The sequence below is a fragment of the Dendrobates tinctorius genome, unplaced genomic scaffold, assembly GCF_039654945.1.
Source record: "Dendrobates tinctorius isolate UK_male_01 unplaced genomic scaffold, ASM3965494v1 ptg000020l, whole genome shotgun sequence".
Taxonomy (NCBI): Eukaryota; Metazoa; Chordata; class Amphibia; order Anura; family Dendrobatidae; genus Dendrobates; species Dendrobates tinctorius.
The window spans coordinates 38,656,405-38,678,409 of NW_027361688.1; the positions used below are offsets into that span (position 1 = coordinate 38,656,405).

The window sequence follows — 22,005 nt, forward strand, 5'->3', positions numbered from 1 at the left end:
AGCAGACAAGGCGGCCCATCACCAGACAGGCCCTTCTGGCATTTGCCAGAATTCCCAGATGGCCAGTCCGGCCCTGTTGCTTACTATGGGCTACATTTAGATAAATCCCAACCTCTCTTGGTCCTGAATTCCCTGAGTTGGCCAGATTTGTATTTGGAGATTCAGGGTAGTTCTGGAAAATTCAGGACAGTTTGCAGGTATGCCATATGAGTGCTATGCTCATTCATAAGACTGCCCCCTATATGGCCTTTTATTCAACATATAGGAATCCTCACTGGCTTTGAATTGAATTGTTCCATGAATAAAGCATGTGAAGCCCATCATTAGTCAATCTGGGGGTATTGGACCACTGTAAATCAGAAGAAATAGGCCATGGCACCCGTGTACACACTGCTTTGCCTGATCCTGTTTCTCAGCTACATTTCCCTGAGTTCTGGTACCATGCATAGCATCCAGTGCCTGGATAAACATGAAATGGGCCCTTTAGCTCTGGTCATTGAGGGTCGGACCTGTAGGGTTTGTTCACATGTAGCAAATACATTGCAGATTTGTGTGTGAAAAATCTGCCGTGTATTACTGAACCTGCAAAGTGGATGAGATTTTATAAAATAATTCACGCTATAGAAAAATTCCAGAGCTTAAAAACCCTTCCATGTCGATTGCAAATCCACTCAAATTCAAACAAAAAAGGAAGCACACTGTAGCGCCATAACATGCAATTATGAAAAATGAATTGCATTATTGCATTAGAAATATGAAAAATTGAGAAAGCTTAGAGCATAAAATGGCCAATTTATGTGTACCTGGCAGCCACGGTAAGTCATTTCTCGTTTTCCAGAATCCTAACCTAATGCCAATCCTCACTTAGACTAAAGTCTTCATCTGCATGGTGGCCCTGCTGTGATTAAAAACGCCTGCGGCTAAGCACCTGTTCACACTTAGTTTATGCTTGGATGTGACTGTCAGTTTTTTAAAGATTGCAAATCCACAACACGCCATATTTTGCTGTGGATTGTCTGTAGGGGTATATCCGAACTGCTTGAACATTGATGGTCTAAGTTATGATGTTTTTTTTCTGTACTTTGAAAACTCCTTCAGCTTGTTTTGTACAAGGAGAGATCTGTTATGGAGTGATAAGTAGGAAATCTGAAATTCCATGTATTATTAGTTTGGTAGGTTAGAGGTCTGTGCTGAATCGGAGATTTTCTTCCATGGAAATCAAGTGGCAGTACAACTTCCTGTAAAGATGTTCCGAACAACATGTTCTCAATGTGGGGAAATGCGTTCTGCAAGTGTTGAGGTTTGGAGGTCAGCCAGCATCTGGAAAAATGAAGCTTGGCCTACTATAGATGGGATTTATGTATCAACCAGTCACTTTAGATTTCTGTGATTTGCTTTTCCAGAGAATTGTGAAGATAAAATTGCCTGTAACTATCACTGCTAAGGAAAAATAATGTGCATATTAATTCTGTGTATATGTTTATGTCCTGCATAGGCGTAGTTTTGAAAGACAGCAGATTAACTACTTACAGCCACCCCTAGGGGGAGCAACGGAGCTAATGGCACACTGTTATTGAAGGCGGTTTCCAAAGATTGAAAGTTGGCTTCTCTCCATAGGATAGGAGATAATTTGCTGATCCACGAGTCCAACTGCTGGAACAGCCATCAATCCTGAGAACTGTGAAGAGAGTTGATATTGAGCATGTGCACTTCTTCTGTGGCACTGGTGGAGAGCTGTGCTAAGCAGTTTCCAGATGTTCTAAGAGAATGAATGAAGCAAAATTATAGATGCTCCATTCAGAAGCCCCATTCTCAAACTATCTGGAGGTCCGAATAGTCAGACTCCTAGGATAGGAGATAACTTTCTTTCTTGATTAACTCCATTTTAGTAAGTTACACAGGAAGCCAAGTAAATACCATAGCGTATACTGTGAGATATACAAACCCAATTCCAAAAAAGTTGGAGTGCTGTGGAAAATGTAAAGGATACAAGACTACAATGATTTGTAATTCCTTTGTAACCATATTTTATTCATATCAGAACATGGACAGATCAAAAGTTGAACGTTGGACATTTTTCCCTTTCATTAAAAAAAAAAAAAAAAAATTTAGAAAATGATAAATGGTGGCAGCAACACACGTCAAAAAGTTAAGACTGGGTCAGGTCTACCATTGTGTAGCATCCCATCCCACAGCAGCGTGTAAACTTCTGGGAAGTGAGGAGACAAATGTTGGACTTTTAGAAGAGGAATGTCGCCCCATTATTGTCTGATGTAGGATTCTCACTGCTCAACCATCTAAGGTTTTTGCTGGATTTTTCGTTTTTATAATGCACCAAGAGCAGCCAATATTGGCTTTCGGCCTTGTCCCTTGTGCACATGGATTTCTCCAGAATCCCTGAAGCTTTTTGATGGTATGTACTGTAGATGGTGGGATATTCAAAGTCTTAACAATTTTTCATTGAGGAACATATTTCTGAAATTGTTCCATAATGTTTAGGCACAGTTTTTTAGATTGGTGAACTTCTGACCATCTTTGCTTCTGAGAGACTCTGCCTTTCTAACGCGCTCTCTTTTTTACAGTCATGTGACGTAGTTGAAAATTGATCCTCCGGCTGTTTTTCATTACGTTTGCAGCCTGTTGTCAATCCAGTCCCAACGGTGTTGAAATGTGTTAATGCCATCAATTTCTAAATGAGTTATTTTTTTCTAATGAAATACAGAAATGTCCAACATTCAACTTATGATTTATGTTAATAAATTATGGCTGTAAGAAGTTTCCAAATCATTATCGTTTCCTTCACATTTTACAAAGTTCACCAACTTTTTTTCGAATTGGTCTTGTAAATCACTAGAGGAAGCCAGTAAATAATTTAGTGGTGTTTTACTTGGAATATACAGTACTATGCAGTTTTAGGCTAGTGTTGAAAAAGGCAAATAGAGCTCTGGCAAAAATTAAGAGACCACTGCACAGTGTTATAAAAATCAGCTTCTCTACATGTCTGACAGCCATTCCATTCCAGCGTCAGTTGAATTCCAACCAGAGTGCACCTCATTCTACTTAATGTGCTTCTGATTAGGTGATCACCAGAACCAAATCTTATTTAACGAAGGAAAGTATAAAAAAAAAAACCTGCTCTGGTGTTCACAATCCTCTTGCAATAGGACAAGCTGGATGGCAAAACAAGTGCTAGTAATATCCCAAAAGTCATGGGATTGAAAAAAAAAAACTTTTAACCATGCCAAAGGAGTTGAAAAGAAAAGTCTTGTGTGAGGAAAAGAAGGGCTCAATTCTTGCTTTACTAGCAGAGGGATAAAGCGAGTGTCATGGTGCCTCCATCCTTAAAATTTCTAAGACGGCAGTCCATTACAACAAGGTCAAGTAGCAGAATTGGGGACAACAAAGCTACAGACCGGCAGAGGGCAAAAACGACTCTCCACTGACCGGGATGACCATCATCTTATTCGAATGTCACTCAGCAACTACAGGATGACATCAAGTGACCTACAAAAGGAATGGCAGATGGCAGCTGGGGTGAAGTACATGGCAAGAACAGTTCGTAACAGGCTCCTAGAGGCAGGGCTCAAGTCATGTAAAGGTAGAAAAAAGCCTTTTATCAATGAGAAGCAAAGGAGAGCGAGGCTGAAGTTTGCCAAAGACCATAAGGATTGGACCATAGAGGACTGGAGTAAGGTAATCTTCTCTAATGAGTCTAATTTTCAGCTTTGTCCAACACCTGGTCATCTAATGGTTAGACGGAGACCTGGAGAGGCGTACAAGCCACATTGTCTTGCACCCACTGTGAAATTTGGTGGAGGATCGGTGATGATCTGGGGATGCTTCAGCAAGGCTTGAATTGGGCAGGTTAATTTTTGCGAAGGACGTATGAATCAAGCCGCATACAAGCTTATCCTGGAAAAAACGTTGATTCCTCCTGCACAGGCAATGTTCCCCAGCTCTGAGGACTGTTTTTTCCAGCAGGACAATTCCCCATGCCACACAGCTAGGTCAATCAACGTATGGATGAAGGACCACCACATCAAATCCCTGTCATGGCCAGCCCAATCTCCAGACCTGAACCCAATTGAAAACCTCTGGAATGTAATCAAGAGGAAGATGGATAGTCACAAGCCATCAAACAAAGAAGAACGGCTTAAATTTTGGTACCAGGAGTGGCATAAGGTCACCCAAAAGCAGTCTGGTGGAAAACATGCCAAGATGCATTAAAGCTGTGATTAAAAATCATGGTTATTCCATAAAATATTGATTTCTGAACTCTTCCTGAGTTAAAACATTAGTATTGTTGTTTCTAAATGATTATGAACTTGTTTTCTTAGCATTATTTGAGGTCTGCAAGCACTGCATTTTTTTTGTTATTTTGACCATTTCTCATTTTCTGAAAATAAATAAAAAATTTAGTGCTTGAAAATTAGGCATACAGACATCATGCTTCATCACAAGGGACACTGATTTGACATTCTACATTTGGGGTAGTCAGGTTTTGGACCCATCGTTCACTTGAGCCCCGTGGATACTCTTGGTAAAGCCTGTAATGTGACCCACCAGTCACCTGACTCCTTGGAGGTGTTGGGAGAAGCCAAGATGTGACCCTCCGGTCACCTGGCCTTGTACCTCAATGGACTGTCAGCTTCCTAAGCTTGTCGTCACCTCCTCTCTGTGCTTGCCACCGGTGGGGTTCACGGCACTGGAAGCTCTGAAATCACATCTGCTGTTATCTCGACGAGTCAGCGGTAGGATGAGACTCTAATTTGCACCATTTTGGGTATTTTGCTGGGACTGTTCTACAAGTTACTTGCCTGATTTGTGGTTCAATAAAGTATTGCCACACTGTTCTAGAGTCACCCTGTGTGGTCTGAGTAGTATCATGCCCATGGTAAAAGGAGATCGGGTGTTCGGTGGGATGAGCTCTAGTCCATGCATTTTCGGCTAGCGGACTAGGTAACCCACTGACCCCCGCCCCGTGTCTCCACAAGGTTTTAGCATCTTAACCCTTCCAGAAGGCTGATCCCAGGAAAAGTAGGACAATAAGCTACCTGTTTAGTGAGAAACTTGGTGCGGTGACGTCGAGGGACGAGGATCTGTTACTGAGCCTAGGTGCTGGTTCCTATCGATGAACTATGGAGATTGGAGGTAAGTTGCCGGCTGGAGATGAATACACATTCTATGGATCGGGGTAGCTGTCATCTGGAATTGAGGAACTATCCTAAGGATTGCTGTTGCCGGCTGGAGCTGGACACACGTGCTACGATTATGGTATCTGCTGTCTGGATTTGAGGAACTATCCTGAAGACTGTTGTTGCCAGCTGGAGCTGGATACACGTGTTATGGTCATGGTGTCTGTGGTCTGGATTTGAGGAACTATCCTAGGGACTGTTATTGCCGGCTGGAGCTGGATACCCGTGCTACAGTCATGGTAGCCGTTTTCTGGAGGAGCATAGGCTGTGACTGCAGACTATACTAGCAGGAGATACAAAATCTGCTAGTAAGTTGGGAGACAGTGGGTATTGCCTGATACAGGGCAGTTGAACTACAAATCCCGGGTTGGGATCTTGTGGACTGGGGGCATTGCACTGTGACCATCTGCACGGAGTTGCTGTAAGACCACTGACCTAAGGAATAAAAAAATGGTTGCATCGCCTATGTGATTATTGCAACCCACAACCTCAGATCCTCAGTTTCAATAAAAGTTTCTTGATTTCTAAACAAAAAAAACAATGGGCTGTCTCAAGACTTTCGCAACCTTATTGTTGCAAAACATATTGATTGCATTGGTTACACAGAAGAATTTATAAATTACTCAAGGTCCACTGAGCACTGTTGAGGCCATAATCCAGAAGTAGAAAGAAAATATTTTCAAAGAAAACTCCAAGCAAGGCTAGTTTCACACTAGCGTTTATTCCACGCAGCGCACGGCGCCGCTAAGCCCCGCCCCCTGCCGGCTCCCTGCCCGCCCCTTCCGGTCATCGCCGCCTACTATCGCGCATGGACGCTTGCGATCTGCGCACCCTATCTTTAGCATAGGGTGCACTGACCATGCGCTAGTAGGATTTTGGCGTGCGCTGCGCACTTTAGAAGGTGCGCCGAAACGCAACATGCTGCGTTTGGCGCACACAGGCGCACCTTCAAAAGTGCGCAGCGCACGCCAAAATCCTACTAGCGCACGGCCAGCGCACAATCTGCGCACCCTATGCTAAATATAGGGTGCGCAGATCACAAGCGTCCATGTGCGATAATAGGCGGCGATGACCGAATGGGGCGGGCAGGGAGGCGGCAGGGAGCGGGGCTTAGTGGCGCCGTGCGCTGCGTGGAATAAACACTATTGTGAAACTAGCCTAATGCACTCAACCACCATGGCCTGTATGCACGCTTACCACGTAAGACTCCATTGCTGAAAAAAAGCATGTTCATGCGTGTTTAAAGTTTGCTTAACAGCATTTAGACAAATCTGTGAAATACTGGGAGAATATAGTCTGGTCTAATGAGACCAAAATTGAACTTTTTGGGTACCATAATACATACCATGTTTGGAGGCCAAGAGGCACTTCATATTACCCCAAAAATACCACACCAAGAGTGAAGTTTGGAGGTGGGAACATCATGTGTGAGGCTGTTTTTCAGTATACGGCACTGCCAAACTTCATATGGTTGAAATAAAGATGAATGGACAGTCTTGATAAAAATCTGCTGCAATCTACCAGGATGATGAAGATGAAACAAGGATAGACATTTCAGAAATCCAGTGATCCCAAACACACAGCCAAGGAAATGGTCAATTGGTTTCAGAGAGAGAAAATAAAGCTGCTCGAATAGCCCAGCTAATTACCTGACCTGAATCCAATAGAAAATTTATGAAAGGAAGTAAAACTCAGTTCATAGAACGAGCCCACAGAACCTCCAGAATTTGAACAGTCTTTTTGTGGAAGAATGGGCCAAAAATGACACCTGAGCAAAGACTAATTTATGCATAGAGAAGGTGTCTTGCAACTGTCATCACCCAAAGCCAAGGCTTTTGTACGAAATATTACATAAATTTTAGTAAAGTTCAATACTTTTTCCCTGTGCCATTTCTCATTATTACACACAACTTAATTTATGTACATCTATGGTTTGATTTCTTTGCCTGTGTGGATTGGATGGGTTGCTACCGACATCTGGTGAGAATTTTCATATCAATAGCACCTTTAGAAATATATTTACTTAGAAAATTGGTGATGTGTTCAATACTTAATTCACCTGCTGTATATCATTAGTGGAGCCCAGTAAATATCAGTGTATACCAGGGATATAGATCACTAGAGGAGCCCAGTAAATACCATAGCGTTGTATACCGGAGACATAGATCACTAGAGGAGCCCAGTAAATACCATAGCGGTGTATACCGGGGACATAGATCACTAGAGGAGCCCAGTGAATTCCATAGCGGTGTATACCGGGGACATAGATCACTAGAGGAGCCCAGTAAATACCATAGCGGTGTATACCGGGGACATAGATCACTAGAGGAGCCCAGTAAATACCATAGCGGTGTATACCGGGGACATAGATCACTAGAGGAGCCCAGAAAATACCATAGCGGTGTATACCGGGGACATAGATGACTAGAGGAGCCCAGAAAATACCATAGCGGTGTATACCGGGACATAGATCACTAGAGGAGCCCAGTAAACACCATAGCGGTGTATACCGGGGCCATAGATCACTAGAGGAGCCCAGTAAATACCATAGCGGTGTATACTGGGGACATAGATCACTAGAGGAGCCCAGAAAATACCATAGCGGTGTATACCGGGGACATAGATCACTAGAGGAGCCCAGAAAATACCATAGCGGTGTATACCGGGGACATAGATCACTAGAGGAGCCCAGTAAATACCATAGCGGTGTATACCGGGGCCATAGATCACTAGAGGAGCCCAGTAAATACCATAGCGGCGTATACCGGGGACATAGATCACTAGAGGAGCCCAGTAAATACCATAGCGGTGTATACCGGGGACATAGATCACTAGAGGAGCCCAGTAAATACCATAGCGGTGTATACCGGGGACATAGATCACTAGAGGACCCCAGTAAATACCATAGCGGTGTATATTGGGGACATAGATCACTAGAGGAGCCCAGTAAATACCATAGCGGTGCATACTGGGGACATAGATCACTAGAGGAGCCCAGAAAATACCATAGCGGTGTATACCGGGGACATAGATCACTAGAGGAGCCCAGAAAATACCATAGCGGTGTATACCGAGGACTTAGATCACTAGAGGAGCCCAGTAAATACCATAGCGGTGTATACCGGGGCCATAGATCACTAGAGGAGCCCAGAAAATACCATAGCGGTGTATACCGAGGACATAGATCACTATAGGAGCTCAGTAAATACCATAGCGGTGTATACCGGGGCCATAGATCACTAGAGGAGCCCAGTAAATACCATAGCGGTGTATACCGGGGACATAGATCACTAGAGGAGCCCAGTAAATACCATAGCGGTGTATACCGTGGACATAGATCACTAGAGGAGCCCAGTAAATACCATAGCGGTGTATACCGGGGCCATAGATCACTAGAGGAGCCCAGTAAATACCATAGCGGTGTATACCGGGGACATAGATCACTAGAGGAGCCCAGTAAATACCATAGCGGTGTATACCGGGGACATAGATCACTAGAGGAGCCCAGTAAATACCATAGTGGTGTATACCGGGGACATAGATCACTAGAGGAGCCCAGTAAATACCATAGCGGTGTATACCGGGGACATAGATCACTAGAGGAGCCCAGTAAATACCATAGCGGTGTATACCGGGGACATAGATCACTAGAGGAGCCCAGTAAATACCATAGCGGTGTATACTGGGGACATAGATCACTAGAGGAGCCCAGTAAATACCATAGCGGTGTATACTGGGGACATAGATCACTAGAGGAGCCCAGAAAATACCATAGCGGTGTATACCGGGGACATAGATCACTAGAGGAGCCCAGTAAATACCATAGCGGTGTATACCGGGGACATAGATCACTAGAGGAGCCCAGTAAATACCATAGCGGTGTATACCGGGGCCATAGATCACTAGAGGAGCCCAGTAAATACCATAGCGGTGTATACCGGGGCCATAGATCACTATAGGAGCCCAGTAAATACCATAGCGGTGTATACCGGGGACATAGATCACTAGAGGAGCCCAGTAAATACCATAGCGGTGTATACCGGGGACATAGATCACTAGAGGAGCCCAGTAAATACCATAGCGGTGTATACTGGGGACATAGATCACTAGAGGAGCCCAGTAAATACCATAGCGGTGTATACTGGGGACATAGATCACTAGAGGAGCCCAGAAAATACCATAGCGGTGTATACTGGGGACATAGATCACTAGAGGAGCCCAGTAAATACCATAGCGGTGTATACTGGGGACATAGATCACTAGAGGAGCCCAGAAAATACCATAGCGGTGTATACCGGGATATATAGCACTAGAGGAGCCTGTGCTTAGTGATGCAGTGATGTATTTTAAAGATCTATATTCAGAGTAAGGAATACTTTGCACATCACCGCTCACCAGTCTCAGATCTCAGAGGCACTGACTGCTCTCGATAAACCATACACCAATATTTTCGTTTGCTATAATTTCAATAGTAAATCTCCTGCAGGTGAAGAAATGAATTGCCTGTCTGTGCAGTTTACATGGCAGTATTTTCAAGTTAACGGCTTCCTGCGCTCTGCCTGGCACATATAAAGCAGAGTAATAAAAAAAAAAAAGTACCAAGATATATCTTGTTTTGCGGCAAACTGAACTTATCTGAGGATCTGTAATATACAGATAAATTGGTCTTTGTGTTACATCTCGAGCTTTTTTTTTTCATGAATGGCAGCTCTGCTTGTGGTGATCCATTCATACACAGGTCCATACTGCCATCTAGTAGCAGATGCAGAGATTTTCTATTGTTTCAGCTTGTATATTTTGGGTGCTGGTAGTTGATACAGTAGCATGACAATACCAGAAATACCTGTGATGTTTGGATTTTTCATAAATTCTGCTATAATATTGGGGTCACTCAATTTTGTGGAAGTAATATTTTGAGTGACAAGTTTGGAGAAATTATACCTTTCAAAAGCTTTAAATTGGGACCTGATCATCACTGAATAAGTACTTGGCCTGGTAGTGTAAACATGCCCCAACCATTAATTGGCAACTTTCTGCCTATGCACAGTGCACACAGAAAGCTGCCAATCATGGATGTAGGCGAAGTTAATTTGGCATTTAGAGAACTGTGAAATCTGCGGCAGAGAAAATTTTTTAGTCAAGACTGCAGCAAGCAGCCAAGTCAGCGACACAATGCTGGAATCAGGGTCTCTGCATCTACATCATACTACTCTCAGATGGGGAAGCAAAAATAGGTAACAGTGACAGTCTCCCTTTAACATGCAAGTGATGTTTCCCGTTTTTGTGGACTTTTCATTACGATTCATGCATTTTAGATCCACTATTTGCTTCTTTTCCCCCTGGACACAGAGCTGCTGTTTATGGATAAGCAGATGCCTCCAGGATTCCTGATAGTAAATCACCATCTTTATATCATGATGTTAATATATATTTTATCTTTAAATCAGTCAAAAAATCTCTACAGGTAATCTGCAGGTAAATAGCTTATTAGTCAGGTCTGGCTCCCTTACTGTAGCAGCGGCTACAGGGAGAAAATGACATTTCTCCCTGTGAACACTCACTTCCATTCATCAGGGCATTGCAGGGGAGCGGGTAGAGCCCCCGCGCACACTGTACAGTGAGCGCAAAGTAGCCACTCCCTGAGACATTGATTGACAGCCTGCTCTGCGGAACATGATCTGATGTAATAGAATGACTTGGAGCTGGACGATGCAATTTCAAGGAGGAGGTGAGCCTTGGCCATCCCTTGTGGGAAGTGGTGGCAGCTGTGATATATATATATATATATATATATATGTATGTATGTATTATTTTTTAATGCAATCCTGACTGTGATGATTGTTAATAATGTACGGTCTGGGTTCAGTGTCTGAGTGAAAACTGCAAGATTGTAGGATCTCTTCTGTTGGACTACAAACTATATTACCGGTCCTTCTCTTACAATGTTAATCAGAATTTGTTTTTTACTTGTTTCTTTCAGAGTCTTCAATCTGACAAAGAAGCTTTACATGAAGGACGGGGTAAACCTTCTAAATACCATCGTACACCAGATGGATACTTACAAATAGGTGAGCTGTCAGATCTGTACAAGGGGAATATTATGGGACCTGATGGGCGTCCAGTATTATCTCCCGATGTTCTCTTATGTGCTGTAATGCTGACCACAGACACAATGGCCCCGATTCATCAAGACCAACATTTTTCACGCCGGCTCTTGATGAGGAGATGTGCGGGAGTCACACTCTGGATTCGTTAAGAAGCACACCTTGATTAGGAGCGTCTAAAAAGTGGCTTGTGCGTCCCCACAAGTCTTAATCCAGTCAACGACTAGAGTAAGATTTGTGGTATAAGCAACATCGCCTTTGACAAGCAGGGGTTGCCACGTGGTCAGAGCTGGGCTTGAGAATGGTTACAGGTGCAAAATTTTAGCACAGTCTTGAGTTGCACTAAATTTTGTGACTTTTCAAAGCTTTTTACCCCAAAAGGTTTCGGTAAAATTTTTTGAATTGGTCTCAATTTTATTAATATATTTTACCAATGTGGATCAACTGTGTGTCCAAGTCCACACCTCAGCCACATACCGGAGATCCTCAAATTCCCTTGTCTCTGGTATTGATAAACCATTGCTCACCGGAAAAATACGGAAAGTGCAGTTGGATCACGAGAAGTGTAAGGTTAGGTCAACCCGGGATGTAAATGGGGCTGATTGATTCAATTCTTTTACTCTGGATTTACCACAATTGGACATTGCAAGGAGTGAAATCCATGGTGTGAATCCACAACATAAGCTGGCATGCTGCAGATGGAAATCCACACAGCAGGTCAATTTCTGCTCAGACTCCATGAAGAATTTTTACTCTATACATAGGAAAAATCTCATCAAATCTCTTTGCTGTTACTGTGAAACATTGCAGAATTTTTTTTTGTTCAGAAAATCTGCAGCTGATCTTTACCAGTGAGAACACGGCCCAACCCCCAATGTGAACTTGTATAGTCAAAGTGGCCAAGTGTGATGTCTTCTTTTATCAGTATGAGGTCTTACTCCTGTCCTCTGGCTCAGGAACTGAACCTGCACCTAATCCAACTTGGGCCTCTTCTATACACACGGCACCTGCCAAAAAGCCCAAATCATAACACCAAAATTGCCAATTTTTGGTTGATTCACTTCACCTCAAAAATTGCAATAAAAACATTAAAAATGTCATTTCTACCCAAAAATGGCATCCATAAAAAATGTGACCTCAGCGTGCAAAAATCAAACCCTCACACAGCTCCATTAGTGGAAAAATAAGTGATATGGGCCTCAGTAAAAACAAATAAATATTGGGTTTGTTTCGCATTTTTCTAAGTCTTTAATTTATTAAAATTGGCCTAATGCTGTGTCACATACCACAGCGTATTGGAGTGGATTTTTTTTTTTTTAGGTAATTTTTTTGTGCAAAAGTAGAAAAACTATATAAATTGAGTATAGCCAGAATCCTATCAACATGCAGAGAATTAAGAGAACATCTAGGTTATAAGTCACCAGAAAATACTTCACGTATGCTGCCTGCATCCTCTATGCACACTGTGTTGTGATCTGGACATGTTCATCTGGGAGCAGTGGCAATGTCTCCAGTTTTCAGAGCACAATGTGCGTAGAGGATACTGGAAACCGTTTTTTAAATGAGGACTAGGTCACACTATTACTCTGTAGAAGCAGGTCTGTTTTTTTTTCCTCCCGAGAAGTATAGATGGGTCTACGTCAAAAGGATAATTTTTGGACAAAACCAAAAACAAATCCATCTTTCAAGTAAAGGATATAAATAAGAAGAAAAAAAAAAAAAGGATAATGCACCTGTTATATCAAGCAGCAGTGCTTAACAGGAATTCATTGACAGGTTTTGTAATGTAAACTGAGAGCAGCACGACATAGGGGCAAAGACCCGGATTCCAGTGATATGTCACTTAGTTTACTGGGTGCAGAAGTTGTGATAGTATCACAGTTTTGTCTGCTGCAGTTCTAGCAGAGCTAGGAATGCTGAACTGTGTATATCCTCATCCACACCACTGATGAGCAGTTTTAGTCAACTATTCATTGTACACAAAAACTGCTAATCAGTGACGATGGTGGGATTGGAACAAGAGGGAGGAGACCTCTTGTTAATGATAATGTCCTGCAGATAAAACACTGATCATATTGAAACAGCAAAACACAGCCCAGTAAGTGATGCATCACTGGAATCGTGGTCTCGTGTCCTAAATTATGCTGCTCTCAGATTAAATAGCAAAAACCTGCTGACAAATTCCAAAACTCCAACTTTTTTTTCAAAATTCTTTTTATTGAAGGATTTTTACAACAAAGGAAATAAATAATATCCATATCATTTGAATATTTAGCCAAATAATTATAAGAAAAGATAAAAAGATAGAAAAAAAGAGTTTGGGACAGAGAATGAGGAAAGGGGGAGCAGAAAAGAGGGAGGTAGGGTTGATGGGGGCAGGAAAAGGAAGAAAAGAGAAAAGAAGGGGGAAGAAAAAAAAGACATAAAAGGGAAGGGAATAAAGACTCAGAAGATCATCCTAATTATATAACCACGGGTAAATCGTATACGAACAATAATTTAAAACATAAAAACTTATAATTATATCTGGCTAAAAAGAAAGACTTTACAAGAGAGGTTCTTATCTCTCGGAGGAAAAATTTGCATCCATTTAGAATATTTTTTAAGTATTATTCCTTAAAGCATTAGAATACGCAAAGGAATTATGGGTGAACATTATGTCAGTAATATCGCATAAGGTTGGACTATCAATAGATTTACATCTAGATGTTATAAGAGATTCAATTACTAAAAACATATGATTGTAAATATATCTGATTTCTTGAGGCAGCGAGTCTGCATCTAGAGATGAGAGCGCTAATTGAGGAGATTTCTTGCAGATTTATTAATTCTAGTGAGCAATGGGGCGATTTCTCGGCATAGTGTTACAATTTTTGGACATGCCCAAAGAATATGAATAAGATTGCTTCTCATCCACACTTTCTTCAGCACAAGTCTGAGTAGGGAATAAAGGCCTTTTGGGGTCCAACTGGAGTGAAGAACCAACGAGTAAGAGTCTTATAGTAGCTTTCATGTAAACTGGCATTAATATTAGATTTATATGTTATAGCTATTGCTTTCCTCCAACTCGAAGAAGAAAAGTGTAGATTCAAATCATGTTCCCATTTTAGCATGCAATTGGACTTTTCAAAACACATACATCAGTATTGAATAAAGCATAAATATTCTTTGGGTTCCAAAAAGCACCAGACGAGGGAAACTCAATAGAGTAATTATGGCTGGAGGAAGGGAAATGGGAAGAGTAAGCTTATTTCTGATGTATTTTCTCAAGTCCAGAAAGTTATAAAATTCCTCATCCGGAAGATTGTAAGACAATTTTAAAGAATAAAAATTTATATTAGGCAGTGCAGATTGAAATATAGATAAAGGAAGTTTAGCCAAAGGAAAATGGCTTAGATTATCATATGTAAGTTTTTGTAACTTTTTCCATAAAAGAATAGTAGATTCTATTAATTGGTGATCTGGGATTGGTAAAGAATGATTTAACAAATGGGGAAAAAATGAGGGATGACAAAGGAGAACTTTGTTAAACGATTTCTCCATACTTGCCCAACAATGCATCCTTTCATCTATAAACCAATTTCTACTTTGCACAACAATGTTGGTATCGCTATAGGCTTGGATATTAGGTAACCCAATACCTTTCCCTTTGGCTTAAATAATAGTGTTTTTGACGGTTTAGCTTGCTACACATAAATTGCTTCATAAGCAATTATCTAAAGATCTTGGATCAGGATAATAATTGTCTTAAAGGGAATCTGTCACCCCTTTTTTGAGATATGTAAAGGGATTGAGGGATTGCAGAAGCAGGAAGCTCATCTGCATATTTCCGGTGCATTCTGGGAAGAGGAGAAGAGTCACCTTAAGCTGATCGGTCGCTGGGACTTGCCGGGTTTCCACCCATCATAGACTGCAATAGCAATATGGAAGAGAAGAAAATCCACATGGTCACCTGCAACACATGCTACATGTTTACGGATCTTCCGGCCCAAACACTCAACTTTACCTGTCAGAAGTGCAAACTTGTTGCCCTCTGAGAGGAAAAGGTGCAGGGACTGGAAGAAAGAATAGCAGCATTGAAGGTAATTAATGAACATGAGGACTTCTTGGATGAAGCAGAAGCAACCATTCAGGATACGGAAAGTGAGAAAAGCTTCAGAGCACATACAGAGGCTGAAAAGTGGAGCCATGTGACGAAAAGAAGCAAACGGATCAAGTGGTCATCACCACCCACACAGCTTAGTAACCAATATGAAGCCCTCATGCTGGAGAACGAAAATGGCACAGCTCAGGATGATAACGTATCTACAAGAGAAGACACACTATCAACAAAAGAAGTTACTGTGTCAACAAAGGCGGAAACAAATGACACTCAAAAACACTCACGAGCAACAAGCAGTGCGTCCGGAAAGAAAAGAAGAGTGGTAGTTATGGGCGACTCACTACTAAGAGGCACGGAGGCAACTATCTGCAGGCCGGACATAACCGCACGGAGAAGTATGCTGCCTCCCAGGAGCAAAAATCAAGGATGTGGCCAACAGGATATCAACTATCCTCAAATCCAAGGACGATTACCCTTTCCTACTGATACATGTAGGCACAAACGACACGGCAAAAAATGACCTACCAACTATCTGTGAAGGCTTTGATATTCTGGGGAAGAAAATAAAGGAACGGAACGTACAGGTTGTTTTCTCATCAATCCTCCCAGTCGATGGTCATAGCATCAGAAGATGGAATAGGATACTAGAGGAGAACAACTGGCTACGACGGTGGTGCAGGCAGCAAGGATTTGCATTCTTGGACCATGGCATGAATTACCTCTACGATGGACTTCTCGCAAGAGATGGGATACACCTCACAAAACCTGGGAAACACACATTCGCCAGAAGACTTGTCACACTCATCAGGAGGGCTTTAAACTAGAAGAAGAGGGGATGGGAGGAAAAACAACAGACAAGAACATGCAGCCGAAGAACAAACTAATCAAGGATACTTGATGTGGTACAGAGGACCCAAGACAGGGTACTCAGAAGGAAGCTAAGAAAAAGGAAGCAAAACTTCTTTCCTGCGTGCTGACCAACGCAAGGAGCCTGACCAATAAGATTGAAGATCTGGAGTTGGTAATGTATGAGGAAAAATACGACATAGTAGGAATAACTGAGACATGGTTAGACGACAGCTATGACTGGGTGGCTAACTTGCAAGGAAATGATTTGTTTAGGAGGGATCGTAAAAAAAGGAAAGGGGGTGGAGTCTGTCTATATATAAAGTCCACTTTAAAGCCCACACTGAGAATATATACAAGCGGGAAATGAAGAGGTGGAGGCTCTATGGGTTGAGATACAAAGAGAGAAAAGTAATAAAATCCTCATAGGGGTTTGTTATAAGCCACCAAATATAACAGAAACCACTGAAAATGTATTATTGAAACAAATAGACAAAGCAGCAAATCACAATGAGGTGATTATTATGGGGGACTTCAACTACCCCGACATAGACTGGGAAGGTGAAACCTGCGTATCTCAGAAAAGAAACCAATTTCTGTCAGTGACCAAGGATAATTATCTGTCACAACTTGTGCCGGGCCCAACTAGAGGGACAGCCTTTCTGGACTTATTCTATCTGGCCTGTTGCTTAAAATTAACAGAAGTACGAGTCGATGGGCACCTAGGGAACAGTGACCAGACCACAATATAATACAATTCCACTTGTCCTTCAGTAAGGTGCCCTGGAAGGGGGTTACAAAAACGCTGGATTTCAGGAAAGCAAAGTTTGATCAGCTTAGAGAGGACCTTCGCCGAATTGATTGGGACAATGTCCTCAAAAATAGGAGCACAGAAAATAAATGGGAAATATTTAAATCAGTTTTACACACCCACTGCGAGCTAGCCATACCGTACAGAAATAAAAGGGCTAGGAACAGGAGAACACCAATGTGGCTAAATAAGAATGTAAAAAGGGCAATAAATAACAAGAACAAGGCATTTAAGAAGCTAAAACAAGAAGGCAATGAAGAAGCATTAAAAAGTTTTAGAGAAAAAAATAAAATGTGTAAAAAAACAAATACATTTAGCAAAAGTGGAAACTGAGAGACTCATTGCTAAGGAAAGTAAAACAAACCCCAAACTATGCTTTAATTATATAAACAGTAAAATGATTAAAATTTATGGTGTCGGCCCTTTAAAGAACAATGAGGGTGAAATCATAGAGAGCGATGTGGGAAAAGCAAATGTTTTAAATACTTTTTTCTCAACAATGTTCACACAGGAAAAGGATTTGCCAGGGGAAATGCTGAGTGATAATGTAAACTCCCCATTAAGTATTACCTGCCTAACCCAGGAAGAAGTGCAGAACCGCCTTAGTAAGATTAAAATTGACAAATCACCAGGCCCTGACGGCATTCACCCTCGGGTATTAAGGGAGTTAAGTAATGTGATAGACAGGCCTCTATTCCTTATATTTCAAGACTCTATGGAACAGGGTCTGTTCCTTTTGATTGGTGGCAAGCAAATGTGGTACCAATATTCAAAAAGGGGTGTAAAAGGGAACCTGGAAACTATAGGCCGGTAAGCTTAACATCTGTTGTGGGTAAAAATTTTTAAGGGTTTCTAAGGGATGCCATTATGGAATATCTCAATTTTAATAAATGTTTAACTGCATATCAACATGGATTTATGAAGGATCGCTCCTGTCAAACTAACCTGATCAGCTTCTATGAGGATGTAAGCTCTCAAATGGACCAAGGAGAATCATTGGATGTCATTTATCTCTACTTCTTTAAAGCATTTGACACTGTCCCACATAAAAGATTGGTAAGTAAGATGATAAAGCTTGGGCTAGAGGAAAATGTGTGTAGATGGGTAGGTAGCTGGTTTAGTGCTAGAAAACAAAGAGCGGTTATTAATGGGGCATACTCAGATTGGGCCAGGGTTACTAGTGGGGTACCACAGGGCTCTGTATTGGGCCCCCTACTATTTAATATATTTATTAATGATCTAGTGGATGGCTTACACAGTAAAATATCAGTATTTGCAGATGATACAAAACTATGTAAGGTAGGTAACACAAAGGAGGACAGTTTGCAACTACAGACAGATTTGAGTAAATTGGAGAATTGGGCTGAAAAATGGCAAATGAGGTTTAACACAGATAAGTGTAAGGTTATGCACATGGGAAGGAGAAACAGATGCTATAATTACTTACTAAATGGGAAACTGCTGGGGAAATCAGACATGGAAAAAGACTTAGGCATCTTAGTCAATAAGAAGCTAAATTGGAGTGCCCAGTGTCAGGCAGCTGCCACCAAGGCAAATAGGGTCATGGGATGCATTAGAAGAGGTCTGGGGACACGAGATGAAAACATAATTCTCCCTCTGTACAAATCACTCGTCAGACCACACTTGGAGTATTGTGTGCAATTTTGGATGCCGGTGCTCAAGAAAGACATTACTGAACTTGAAAGGGTTCAAAGGCGGGCTACTAAAATGATAAATGAAGTTGGTTCACTACAATACCCAGAAAGGTTATCAAAATTAGGTCTATTTACTCTAGAAAAGAGAAGACTTAGGGGAGACCTAATATCTATGTACAAGTATATCAGAGGGCAATACAGAGATCTCTCCAATGAACTGTTTGTACCAAGGACTGTGACAAGAACAAGGGGGCATTCTCTTCGTTTGGAGGAAAGACAATTTCTGCACCAGCATAGAAGAGGGTTCTTCACGGTAAGAGCAGTGAGGCTCTGGAATTCTCTTCCTGAGGAAGTGGTGATGGCCAACTCACTGAATGAATTTAAGAAAGGAATGGATGCTTTTCTTGTGAGTAACAGTATAGAAGGTTACGAATAACATAATATTATAGGTAGATGGTTGACCCAGCTTAGGGGAAGGAATTTTTTTCCCTCTGGAGAAAATTGGCTTCTAATCTGTGGGTTTTTTGCCTTCCCCAGGATCAACAATGCAGAACGGCTTTAGGCTGAACTAGATGGACATAAGGTCTTCCTTCAGCCTTCAAAACTATGTTACTATGTTACTATATCATATAATGATATCATTCAATTGTGTGTCACATAAGGATTCTCTTAGTACTTTTGCTTCCCCCTGACCCAGCACCTTTCATGCATAAATACCTTTTTTATATTGGTTCAGATGTATGTAAACTGCTGCGGTCCTGTCTGATGGGCGGGGCTTATTCAACTGCTCCCCCCCTGTCTTGCTCTACACAAGAAGAAAGGCCTCCCAGCCGAAACGCGTGTCGGGGTGACGCTCCCGGATCAAGTCTTTGCCTCCCCCTGTATACTAGATAATTTACCGTGCATTTTATTATTTTTGGGTGCGGTGGCTTTCACACTTTCCTTATAGGCTTTAGTCATGGGTATGTGTAATATTAGGGGTTATCCAACTGTTACTGATAGTCGCATGTGCTGGTAGGTGATTATATGTCATCTTTTTATTGCATAACATGAGGTTTACCTTATATTATATGTGATTACTTTGATTGTTGGTGAGCTTAAGTTTACTGCTCCAGCAATATAAAAATTCACCCTGCATGTATTATATTGTTTACATTCCATATGTTATATATTGTGATAACTTTGATCCGTGGTGCGTCCTTTTATTTCAACTTGTGCCAATAGGGGTAACCTCTCCTCTCCCTATATCTGTATATCCCAATAAATACATATTTTCTATTTTTCAATATATCTGGGTTTTTGTCGTTTTTCTTTGTTTTTTGTTATGACATATGCGATATCCCTTGCTATAGTCCTTCATCAGTATATCTATAAATCACCTATATGTGTGAATTTATGCGATGTCATTCACAAGATATTTATAACAAGAAGAAATGCGTAGAGCAAGACAGGGAGGGGGGGAGCAGGTGAATAAGCCCCGCCCAGTGGACCGGACAGCGGCAGTTTACATACATCTGAACCGATATAAAAAAGGTATTTATGCATGAAAGGTGCGGGGTCAGGGGGAAGCAAAAGTACTAAGAGAATCCTTATGTGACACACAATTGAATGCTATCATTATGATATCTCAAAAAAGGGGTGACAGATTCCCTTTAAAACTATATTGTAACTTGGGTAAGTTAATTTTATATAGGGCAATCCTTCCTAACCACAAGGAATTTACTTTATCAAATTTATCAATGGAAATTTTGATCAGTTTTAACCCCTTCATGGCCCAGCCTATTTTGACCTTAATGACCTGGCCATTTTTTGCAATTCTGACCAGTGTCCCTTTATGAGGTAATAACTCAGGAACACTTCAACGCATCCTAGCGATTCTGAGAATGTTTTTTTGTGACATATTGGGCTTCATGTTAGTGGTAAATTTAGGTCGATAATTTTTGCTTTTATTTGTGAAAAAAAACCCGGAAATTTGGCAAAAATTTTGAAAATTTTGCAATTTTTGAATTTTGAATTTTTTATTCTGTTAAACCAGAGAGTTATGTGACACAAATAGTTAATAAATAACATTTCCAACATGTCTACTTTACATCAGCACAAATTTGGGAAAAAAAAATATTTTTTGTTAGGAAGTTGTAAGGGTTAAAAGTTGACCAGCGATTTCTCATTTTTACAACAAAATGTACAAAACCATTTTTTTAAGGGACCACCTCACATTTGAAGTCACTGAGGGATCTATAAGGAACAAAATACCCAAAAGTGACACCATTCTAAAAACTGCACCCCTCAAGTTACTCAAAAATACATTCAAGAAGATTATTAACCCTTCAGGTGCTTCACAGGAACTAAAGCAACATGAAAGGAAAAAATGGACATTTTAATTTTTCCAACAAAAATTTTCTTTTAGCATCAGTTTTTTCATTTTCACATGGCTGACAGGATAAAATGGATCCTAAAATTTGTTGGGCAATTTCTCCTGAGTATACCGATACCTCAAACGTGGTCATAAACCACTGTTTGGGCGCATGGCAGGGCTCAGAAGGGAAGGAGCACCATTTGACTTTTTGAATGGAAAATTAGCTTCAATCGTTAGCGGACACCATGTCGTGTTTGGAGAGCCCCTGTGTGCCTAAACAGTGAAAACCCCCACAAGTGACACCATTTTGGAAACTAGACCCCTTAAGGAACTTGTCTAGATGATGTGTGGTGAGCACTTTGAACCCCCAAGTGCTTCACAGAAGTTTATAACGTAGAGCAGTGAAAATAAAAAAAAATCTTTTTTTTTTCCCTCAAAAAATGTTTTTGTAGCCCGCTGTTTTTAATTTTCACAAGGCTAACAGGACAAATTGGACCACAGAAGTTATTGTGCAATTTGTCCTGATGTGTCTAAATAGTGGAAACCCCTCAATTCTAGCTCAAACCCTAACCCCAACACACCCCTAACCCTAATTCCAACCCTAATCCCAACTCTAACCCTAACCACAAGCCTAACCCTAATCCCAACTCTAACCCTAACCACAAGCCTAACCCTAATCCCATCCCCAACCCACCCCTAATCTTAACGCTACCCCTAATTTGAACCCTAGTTCCAACCCTAACCCTAATTCCAAACCTAACCGTAACCCTATTTCCAATCCTAACCCTAATTCTAACCCTAATGGAAAAATAAAAATATTTTCTTTACTTTATTATTTGTCCCTACCTATGGGGGTGATAAAGGGGGGGGGGGGGGGTTATTTACTTTTTTTTAATTTTGATCACTGAGAGTTTATCACAGTGATCAAAACGAATT

General features: G+C 41.3%; 1 protein-coding gene across 1 annotated transcript in view; it reads left to right on the top strand.

Annotated features, from left to right (window-relative positions):
* Positions 1 to 22,005, top strand: part of MGAT4B (alpha-1,3-mannosyl-glycoprotein 4-beta-N-acetylglucosaminyltransferase B) — a 385,842-nt gene that overhangs the window by 339,495 nt on the left and 24,342 nt on the right. Inside the window, exon 13 of the mRNA XM_073568013.1 lies at positions 11,176 to 11,263. Coding sequence (XP_073424114.1) covers positions 11,176 to 11,263 — 88 coding nt within the window. The remainder of the gene's footprint in view (positions 1 to 11,175; positions 11,264 to 22,005) is intronic.